Below are 10,778 nucleotides of genomic sequence, written 5' to 3' on the forward strand. Positions count from 1 at the left end.
GTTTGTTGCTCAGGAACTTGGAGGCGTGTTTTAACATGAACTCCACTGGTCAGACAGCTTCTATCTGTCCCGCCTCCATCACAGGTGGACTCTGCTCTGACTGGTTCCAGGAAGCAGCTCACCTGTGTCTCAGTCTGTCGAGTGGAGAGTCTTCTTCTTCTGCAGCTCTGAACAATCTGTGAGTTTCCTGTTTGTTTCTGCTCTGTAATGTTGGAGAACATGTTCGCTTCTTATTTCAGAAAAAAACTTTGATCACTTTGTGTTTGAAGACAAATCTACATGATTATCAGATTATTGATTAACTGGAATCAATCAACATGATGATCAGCTGATGTTTCTGTTTGTTTCCTTCTCAAACAAACTGCTTCATGTTTTATTTCTGGAATCAAAGTGTCGTCTCCAGCTTTAAAGTCAGAAAGAGCAGCTTCTCTGAAAAAAACCACCGTAACAGATATTTTACAGTTTTCCATTTTACAGACGCCTTGTCCTCCCCCAGCAGGCGAGTATCACATGTAATAAATGAGATTCTGCTTCCTCCAGAGATAACACAGGAATAAAGGCGACCTATGACCTCTGACAGTGTTTAGTTTATCTGACTGTGGGACTTAGATCAGATTAGATTCAACTTTATTGTCATTGTGCAGAGTACAGGTACAGAGCCAAAGAAATGCAGTTAGCATCTAACCAGAAGTGCAAAATACAGAATTATTTACAGAAAGTGCAGTGGAAATCTTCTAGGAATAAATATCTATTATAAATATATGTACATTGTGAAGAGAGTGCATACAGATGAGGTGTGCACATTCAGTGAGTGGAGAGGGCAGCTTACTGTGCTAAGAGCTGCATGCAGACAGTGTTGTAGAATGAATAATATGTACAAAGGCGTGAGGCCTGAGTGAGACACATAAGCTGTGCAGAAGGTGCAAGGCTGCAGTGAAGTGACGATGGTAGAAGTTAAAGTGACGGTGCAGAACTCAGCAGGGTCACAGCCTCAGAAAGAAGCTCTTCCTGAGGCTCCTGTAACGTCTGCCAGATGGGAGAAGGGTGGAAAGACTTGATGATGTTCCTCACCCTGCCCAGGCAGCATCTGTGCTAAATGTCCTGGATGGAGGGTAACTGGGCGCCTGTGATGCGTTGGGCGGTCTTTACCACCCGCTGGAGTGCTCTGCGGTGTTATGAAATGCATCCCCTGCTGGTCCTGCTTTAAAGAGAGTCTGGGATGGAATGATGTGACTTCATCATAATCTGTTTACCTGAAGAAGCATTGAAATAATCAGGTTTCACAGTTTTAGGTTCATTTTTAGATGATTTCATTGGGCTACACTGAGTAAAGATTGTTCATAGAAAATGTCTCCAGCCGTGTTTCGGGCTGACTGCAGAAGTGTTGCTCAGGGCCTTACTTTGGAGGATTTCTACAATAATATAATAACAGGTGAAACAGATGCTCTAAACTGTACAACTGTCGGGTTAACATGAGTGTGCATGTATTATTCATCCATGAAGAAATGAGAAAAAAGATGAACGAATGAAACACCGTTGTCAGCTCAGTGTTATCACTGTAACTTTATTGGATAAATGTAATAATCCACACCTGAAACGGCTCCCGCGCGCTCCCGCGCATATGGATGCATTTCTGTGCATAACAGCTGTCAGCTGCAGAGGAACTGCGGTCCCTGGAATAAAAGTGTCGTCTCCAGCTTTAAAGTCAGAAAGAGCAGCTTCCTGTCAGACCTTTCAGAATAAAATGAGCTGAATGTCAGTGATGAAGCTGTGATGCAGCATATATTTAACTTGTTTAGTCTGGTGATGATGAGGATGTTCAGAGTTCATTGTGCTTCAGTCAGACTTTACATTCAGACTAAAATAATTCTTTAACATTATCCTTTAGTTTCTGCTGTTGGCCTGTTTCCTGTTTTCAAATGTTTCATTTGATCTAATTTCAGCTCCTTTTTCTCAGTATTTAGACTTTTGATCAGCTTTATTAAAGCCTCCTAAAGCTAAGATCTAAGATCTGTCTCTGTTTGTATTTGCTGTTAAAAAGTCCTCTGAAAACTAAACTAAAGAATCCTTCATCATCCGGATCATGAGGTGTGTGCTGGGCTGTAGCTCCATGCCTCCACCTAGTGGACAGGTAGTGGAAGTACAGCAGCTGATGGCAGCTTCCTCTGCCTCAACACTCCTGTCTGACTGCATTCAGAGACACTGATATGAAACAGAGAATCAGAGCCAATCAGTGGAGGAGCAGCTGATCTGTTTACAGCTCAGATGATGGAAAAGAGGATTTGAGTTGATGTGCAGATGAATGATCTGTGTTTCCTCTGCAGATGAAGGTAGAAAGTGTGTGTGAGCTGATGTGAATCCAGCAGCATGGATCAGTGTGAGGACACTAAAACCACTCTGTGTGGGGAACATGAGAGCCAGAGCAAAGCTCAGAGGTGAGACCACCATCTCTAACTGTCCACGACTCTTCTCCATGTCAGAGCTCAGCGCTCACATCACCAAACCACCTTTATTCACAGGAACCAAGCTGGATCTGCAGCTGAATCTGGACCTGAACCCAGCTGTGTGTCCATGAGGAGCGACAGGTCATTGGGTCGTATAATTAACTTTAAATCAGTCCAACGTTCACGGTCTCTGAGGTGAGCTGAGTGTAAATGGTGCAACACTGTAAAATGTTCCAGAGTCAGTCTGAACAGTTCTTATTCCAACTTGTGTTTAATGTGAGCTCTTATTCACATCATTTCATGTTCACATGTGAAACTGTCAGAGTGGAAAGAATGGATGTTAAAACAGGTCTCTTTCACTGAGTAAAATTAACATTTTAATGAACAAAGCCACATGGATCAATAATATGAAGCTGAACCTCAGTATATATCACACAGTTCTGTGTTAATCATGGAGCTAGTTTAATGTAACACAGGATATTTACAGTCCCAGATGTTCTGTTCAGATGGTAAACATGGTTCTCAAATTCTGCTGTTTCAGCCCTGCTCAGAGCTGATCTTTGGCTTCCTCCTTGTGTGATACAGCTTCAAATCTTCTGTCTGTTCACACAGTTCTGTGTCCCTTCCTCCTCAAACTGCTTCATCTGACATCAGCTTCCTCCCACTGTTAGAGACACACTGAGCTCTTATCTTCTGGGACACAGATGTTGCTGATGTGCAGCTTCAGAGTTAATCAGCTGCTTTATGGCTGCGTTCACTGTTCACATCCACACATCCCTCCATGGACCTTTACCTTGTGTTTGTCTCTGTGTGGACAGACACAATGTGAGCTCATTCTTCATCATTCCTCCACAGAGTGGACCAGCAGAGCTCAGAGGTTCCCAGTGGGCAGTCTGCCCAGCAGCATCAGACACAGCTGGACTCCATATTTATGGTCTGTACATGTACAACAGCTACTTTTCCATCTATTGTGTTCACAGTCATCTCCAGGCTGCACTTTGCAGACCAGTGGATTGTCAGTGTGTCCAACATGGATCTGATGTTTGGCTCCATGATTTCAGCCTGATTGGCTCATTCATATAGTATTCTGTTCCAGCTGCTGGAGGACAACATGCTCACTTTTGTGAAGGAGGAGCTGAAGAAGATCCAGAAGGTTCTGAGCCCAGATTACCCAGAATGCTTAGAGAGTCAGAGGGAGGGTGAGGATGAAGAGCAGAGGTGGAGCAGAGAGGCATTAGTGAAGATCACAGTTCACTTCCTGAGGAGAATGAAGCAGGAGGAGCTGGCTGAGCGTCTGCAGAGCAGTAAGAGGATTTCTCTAAAGATTTAACCTGCTGGATAAATGACACATTTACTGATGTCTCAACACACAGAACAACAGATGTTCAAATACTCATTCTTTACAGGGTGGAAATGTCTGTTTACTGATGTTATTTCTTGTCTTCATTTAGAACTTTGTGGAGGTAAAGTTAAATCTGCTCTGAAGAAGAAGTTCCAGTGTGTGTTTGAGGGGATTCCTAAAGCAGGAAACCCAACCCTTCTGAATCAGATCTACACAGAGCTCTACATCACAGAGGGGGGGACTGGAGAGGTCAATGATGAACATGAGGTCAGACAGATTGAAGCAGCATCCAGGAAAGCAGGCAGAGCAGAAACATCCATCAGACAAGAAGACATCTTTAAGCTCCCACCTGGAAGAGACGAACCAATCAGAGCAGTGATGACAAAGGGAGTGGCTGGCATTGGGAAAACAGTCTTAACTCAGAAGTTCACTCTGGACTGGGCTGAAGGCAAAGCCAACCAGGACATCCACTTCATGTTTCCATTCACTTTCAGAGAGCTGAATGTGCTGAAAGAGAAAAAGTTCAGCTTGGTGGAACTTGTTCATCACTTCTTTACTGAAACCAAAGCAGCAGGAATCTGCAGCTTTGAACAGTTCCAGGTTGTGTTCATCTTTGACGGTCTGGATGAGTGTCGACTTCCTCTGGACTTCCACAGCAAGGAGCCCCTGACTGATGCTACAGAGTCCACCTCAGTGGATGTGCTGCTGACAAACCTCATCAGGGGGAACCTGCTTCCCTCTGCTCGCCTCTGGATAACCACACGGCCTGCAGCAGCCAATCAGATCCCTCCTGGCTGTGTTGGCATGGTGACAGAGGTCAGAGGGTTCACTGATCCACAGAAGGAGGAGTACTTCAGGAAGAGATTCAGAGATGAGGAGCAGGCCAGCAGCATCATCTCCCACATCCAGACATCACGAAGCCTCCACATCATGTGCCACATCCCAGTCTTCTGCTGGATCACTGCTACAGTTCTGGAGGATGTGTTGAAAACCAGAGAGGGAGGAGAGCTGCCCAAGACCCTGACTGAGATGTACATCCACTTCCTGGTGGTTCAGGCCAAAGTGAAGAAGGTCAAGTATGATGGAGGAGCTGAGACAGATCCACACTGGAGTCCAGAGAGCAGGAAGATGATTGAGTCTCTGGGAAAACTGGCTTTTGAGCAGCTGCAGAAAGGAAACCTGATCTTCTATGAATCAGACCTGACAGAGTGTGGCATCGATATCTCAGCAGCCTCAGTGTACTCAGGAGTGTTCACACAGATCTTTAAAGAGGAGAGAGGGCTGTACCAGGAGAAGGTGTTCTGCTTCATCCATCTGAGTGTTCAGGAGTTTCTGGCTGCTCTTCGTGTCCATCTGACCTTCATCAAGTCTGGAGTTAATCTGATGGAACAACAAACAACCTCTGTGTGGTCAAAAATATTTAAGAAACCTAATCTAAAATATCTCCATCAGAGTTCTGTGGACAAGGCCTTACAGAGTCCAAATGGACACCTGGACCTGTTCCTCCGCTTCCTCCTGGGTCTTTTCCTGCAGACCAATCAGAGGCTCCTACAAGGCCTGCTGACACAGACAGGAAGTAGCTCACAGACAGGAAGTAGCTCACAGACCAATCAGGAAACAGTCGATTACATCAAGAAGAAGATCAGTGAGGATCTGTCTGCAGAGAGAAGCATCAATCTGTTCCACTGTCTGAATGAACTGAATGATCATTCTCTGGTGGAGGAGATCCAACAGGCCCTGAGTTCAGGAAGTCTCTCCACAGATAAACTGTCTCCTGCTCAGTGGTCAGCTCTGGTCTTCATCTTACTGTCATCAGGAAAACATCTGGATGTGTTTGACCTGAAGAAATACTCTGCTTCAGAGGAGGCTCTTCTGAGGCTGCTGCCAGTGGTCAAAGCCTCCAACAAAGCTGTGTAAGTACAGAGATAAATATGTTTTAAATACTCTGTTTGCTTGTTAAAAGGAGAGAAAATAACTGAGTTATTTCTCATATAATTTCAGTTTTTAGATAACACAGATTCACAGCAAACAGTTACATCAGATCAGTTCACATAAAGAGGAAAGAGACACGCTGCAAGAATGTGGCAACACTTTATATATTCTATAATTAGGATAAATGTCATCATTATTTATTAATTCAATCATCTTTAATGTGAATAGTTAATAATTACATAACTTAACTCTTTTCCTGTTATTCCTCCTCAGACTGAGTGGCTGTAACCTCTCAGAGAGAGGCTGTGCAGCTCTGTCCTCAGCTCTCAGCTCCCAGTCCTCCAGTCTGACAGAACTGGACCTGAGTAACAACAACCTGCAGGATTCAGGGGTGAAGCAGCTGTCTGTTGGACTGCAGAGTCCAAACTGTAACCTGGAAGCTCTCAGGTCAGGATTCATTCAGCTGTTCAGCTGCTGATCATTTTAATTCTGCTTTACAGTCATGGATGAACAGCTGACCTGTTCAGGATGGTTTTATTATTTCTATTTTTATTAAACCTTTATTTAACTAGATAAAAGAAGCATTGAGATCAAGACCTGTTTAACAAGGGTGACCTGGCCAAGAAAGGCAGCAGCACACGTCATGGTGGACAAGACAGATGGACAACAATTACATCCACAGACATTAAAGATATAAACCTGTTTTTAATCCAATGCCTCAAACACACTGAAGCTTTTAGGGCAGCAGTAACAGTGCTGTGCTGCTTCCTAAAACCTGACTGAAAGGGCTTTAGATCGTTGTTTGATTCTAAAAACTCCTTCAGTTGGTCACAGACCAGTTTTTCAAATACTTTCACCAGAGAGCATCATTTTGAGATCGGCCTGTAATCATTCACCGTTGAGCTTTCGCCTCCTTTCAGCAGCAGAAGGACAAATGTGGAGTTCCAAACTTTGGGAAGTTTGTTTGTGCTGAGGCTTAGATTAAAGATACAAGCTAAAGGCTCAGCAATTAAGTCAGCAGCCAGCTTCAGGAGAAATGGGTCCAAACTATCATGACCAGCTGATTCTTTGGAGTCCAACTTTTTTAGCTCAGAATGGACCTCAGAAACAGACTCAGGTTCAACATGAAAAGAACAGTCAACAGAGGACAGTTTACAGCAGCTGGCTCATTATTTAAAGAGAGTTTTTAAAGTTACTGTTAAAGGAGTCAAACAAGTGCCCTGCTGTGATGAAACGTTCATCAGAATAGTTTAACAGCACATTTATCAGCCAAGTTCACAGAATCTATGACCAAAGTTCACCAGAAGCACCAGAAGCAGATCTCACCACATTCCAACATTTCTCGGGATCATTTAGATTTTTGGTGGTTTCAGATTAATAAAATTCAGATTTCTTCTTCTTAATTAAGGAGGAACACTTGTTGCAGAGGACAAAAATGATCCAATCAGCCTCTAATTTGGGTTTTCGTGCCTTGGTCCAGGCAGGATCTCTTTCTTTAAGGAAGTTTCAAGTTTCAGTGGAAAATCAGGGATTATTTCTCTCTTTTATCCTAAATTTACGCAAGGGAGCGTGTTTATTGATAAGCTTCAAGAGTTCATCATGAAGGAATTTCCAGGCCAGCTCAACATCATCAAGGAGGGAGATTCGTTTCCACTCAAAATTAGACAGATGGTGCGAGAAAGCCTGCTCATGAGAATGTTTGAAATCTCTTTTGAGTAGAATTTTTTAGTTTAGTTTAGGGGAGTTTTGCACTTCTGACCTCTGCAATGGCACAATGGTCACTCAGATCGTTCCCAAAAACAACCAGTTTAACCATCTTTAATGTGAATAATTAATAATTACATAACTTAACTCTTTTCCTGTTATTCCTCCTCAGACTGAGTGGCTGTAACCTCTCAGAGAGAAGCTGTGAAGCTCTGTCCTCAGCTCTCAGCTCCCAGTCCTCCAGTCTGACAGAACTGGACCTGAGTAACAACAACCTGCAGGATTCAGGGGTGAAGCAGCTGTCTGTTGGACTGCAGAGTCCAAACTGTAACCTGGAAGCTCTCAGGTCAGGATTCATTCAGCTGTTCAACTGCTGATCATTTTAATTCTGCTTTACAGTCATGGATGAACAGCTGACCTGTTCAGGATGGTGTCTGCTGTTGGTGTCTTTTCTCTCAGAATCTGCCATTTGTGTTGTTTTCTGCAGCCTGTCAGGCTGTCTGATCACAGAGGAAGGCTGTGCTTCTCTGATCTCAGCTCTGCCCTCCAACCCCTCCCATCTGAGAGAGCTGGACCTGAGCTACAACCATCCAGGAGACTCAGGAGTGAAGCAGCTATCAGCTGGACTGGATGATCCACAGTGGAGGCTGGACACTCTCAGGTATGGAGAGGTCTGCTGCAGCATCACACAATGTCTGATGGAGGAGGAAGAGCTGGAAACATGTTCTCTGTCATCCTTCACTCAGCCCTGGAGAAGTTTCTTGGTGGATTTACTGGAATGTTTTCTCTCATTGTCATGTAGCATGGTCCACCTCTGCTTCAGCTGCAGTTTCTGGACAGATGGTCTCACATTTTCCTCAAACAGCCTCTGAAATGGTGAAGAATTCATGTTGGATTCTGTGATGGAGAGTTGACCGGGCCCTGCCTCAGACCCAAACCATTACATTTACAGCTTCAGGCTTCACTGTTGGTTTAAAGTTCTTCTGCTCAAATATTGCCTTTAGTTTACACCAAACAAGTTCCCTGTTACAGTGTACAAATAATTCAGTTTTACATCCATCAAAAATGATCCAAAGTCCAGGGACCAGATGCATAAATCCATTCATCCATTTTCTCTACCTGCTTAATTCACTTCATGGTGGCAGGAACTGGAGCCTATCCCAGCAGCCACAGGGTGAGAGGCAGGTCCACCCTGGGTGGGTCTAGAGTCCATCTCACACACAAACACAAAAACCGCTCATACAGATGTTCCTGCATTAAACAAAGAGAATCTACACACTTCACACATTCCTCAGACCGTGCGTACAGATGTTTTCAGTGTAATTTAAGTCTGATCCGAAGTGGAGATGAAACTTCTGAAACATCCCATATTGTCCTCATACTTTCATAACTTATTTCCATAGCTTCAGACCCAGTCCGCTCCTTTTCCTTTCACCGGCTCATGAGCTGGTTAGAAGTGATGAGGAGCAGCGAGGGAGGAGCAAACCTCTGTCAGGAGGAGGAGGAAATGTCTGCCAGCATTAGCCGGTGTCCCCTTAAAACAGCGTGGATCTGTCAGAATGATGGAGGTTTATCAGGTCATTTCTGAGATAAATGGGCCACAAAGAAAACATACATACCAGCAATCATCTGCTGGTTAATGCACAGCCTGTAAGGAAACATATTCAGCAGATTCAGAGACTTTATTCATCCAGTTAAAGGGATATTTCTGTGTTTTCCAAGTGGGGCTGTGTGAAGGACTCAGGAGCAGTCAGCATCTTCCTCAGTGTAGAACAATGTGTGTGTGAGAGCCATGTAATGTCCATGTGTGCATGCTGAAAGAGACGGTGCTGCTCTGACCCCCCTCCTCCTTTCAGGGTGGAGCCTGCTGGAGAACGATGGCTGACACCAGGTCTGAGGAAGTGTAAGTGTGTTCTTCATCTGATTCATGACATCCAGCCATCTTCACTGTCACATCACTCACTGATCAAAGTGAACAGATGATAGATCAATAACTGCAGCTGGATTGTGTTTGTTCTCTCCATCAGATTCCTGTCGACTCACCATCGACAGAAACACAGTGAACAGAGAACTGAAACTGTCTGACAACAACAGGAAGGTGACATGTGTGGAGAAGGTTCAGTCATATCCTGATCATCCAGACAGATTTGATGACTGGCCTCAGCTGCTGTGCAGAAATGTTCTGACTGGTCGCTGTTACTGGGAGGTCGAGTGGAAAGGAACAGTTTATATATCAGTGAGTTACAGAAGAATCAGCAGGAGAGGAAGAGGCAGAGACTGTGTGTTTGGAGAGAATGATCAGTCCTGGAGTCTGTTCTGCTCTGATCAATTTGGTTACTCTGTTGTCTGTCACAATGACAAAGAAACAGACATCTCCTCCTCCTCTGTCTCTAACAGAGCAGCAGTGTATGTGGACCGTCCTGCTGGCACTCTGTCCTTCTACAGAGTCTCCTCTGACACACTGATCCACCTCCACACCTTCAACACCACATTCACTGAAGAAGAACCTCTGCTTCCTGGGTTTGGGTTCTGGTTCAGGTCCTCTGGTTCCTCAGTGTCTCTGTGTTGAGCATAAAGAGTTTCTTCCTGTCAGAGAATCACTGTTGAACAGATAGTTCAGTCTCTACATGTCTGTCTCTTTCACTCAGAAACACCTTTTCAGATTCATGGATTCAGTCAGTTTCTGGTTGAAACTCTTCTGAATGATTCCTTGGAAACTTCTTCCTCTTCCAGTCCTTTAAAGATGGAAGCTGCCATTCTTCCAGGATGTTGTTTTTCTGTGTTTCCAGTCAAAGCTTCACACTGAATATCAGTATGTTGTGTTTCTCTGCAGCTCACTGCAGCTGAGACCATTCAGTTGCTGTCAGCTGCAGTTAGTTTGCTGCACATGTGACAAACTGTGACATCAGAGAGGAATCACTGAGCTGCAATCAGCCCAGATGAATTTCCAACCTGCTGACAGATCTTCACTGATTCTGCTCCAATGAGCAGAAGTTTGCTGAGCAGCCAGGGTTCATCCTGATGATGTGCAGTTATAGACTGAATTATTGATTTCTGATCGCAGACATTTGATATTTTACATCATCTTACATCATCTCTTTTACATTAAATTCAAATTTTATTTTCACATTTTCTGTTCTGCATTCTTCACGTGTTCTTTTAAAAAGTTCAGGGCATCAATGCCAGAGCTCTTGAACTGCAAATTGGCTGCAGAAACTGTTATAAATTGTTATAAAACTTCCGACGACCGTTGAGAACTCAGTTTCTCTGTCCTGCGTGTGACTCCAAGGTTCACCAAAAATATGTCTTTCATGACAGAGAAGCCATGATTTATGGTTTTTTCAAACCTATTCCTC

General features: G+C 44.1%; 1 protein-coding gene across 1 annotated transcript; it reads left to right on the forward strand.

Annotated features, from left to right (window-relative positions):
* The first annotated feature begins 58 nt into the window (after positions 1-58).
* On the forward strand, positions 59-10,509 carry LOC140309344 (NACHT, LRR and PYD domains-containing protein 3-like). The gene is made up of 11 exons (XM_072387172.1): positions 59-178; positions 2,325-2,435; positions 2,520-2,639; positions 3,300-3,378; positions 3,541-3,748; positions 3,896-5,699; positions 5,992-6,165; positions 7,595-7,768; positions 7,910-8,083; positions 9,279-9,325; positions 9,450-10,509. The coding sequence occupies exons 2-11, from the start codon at positions 2,368-2,370 to the stop codon at positions 9,989-9,991; spliced, it is 3,390 nt and encodes a 1,129-aa protein (XP_072243273.1). The 5' UTR covers positions 59-178; positions 2,325-2,367; the 3' UTR covers positions 9,992-10,509.
* Positions 10,510-10,778: the final 269 nt, after the last annotated feature.

Source organism: Leuresthes tenuis, unplaced genomic scaffold (assembly GCF_036924035.1).
Source record: "Leuresthes tenuis unplaced genomic scaffold, fLeuTen1.0.hap1 SCAF_6, whole genome shotgun sequence".
NCBI lineage: Eukaryota > Metazoa > Chordata > Actinopteri > Atheriniformes > Atherinopsidae > Leuresthes > Leuresthes tenuis.

Excerpts from the sequence above, each read along its gene's own strand:
- LOC140309344 (XM_072387172.1), top strand. The coding sequence starts at position 2,368 with ATGGATCAGTGTGAGGACACTAAAACCACTCTGTGTGGGGAACATGAG. Across the intron at positions 8,084-9,278 it reads TGGAGGCTGGACACTCTCAG|GGTGGAGCCTGCTGGAGAAC; the intron begins GTATGGAGAGGT and ends TCCTCCTTTCAG. Across the intron at positions 9,326-9,449 it reads GACACCAGGTCTGAGGAAGT|ATTCCTGTCGACTCACCATC; the intron begins GTAAGTGTGTTC and ends TCTCTCCATCAG.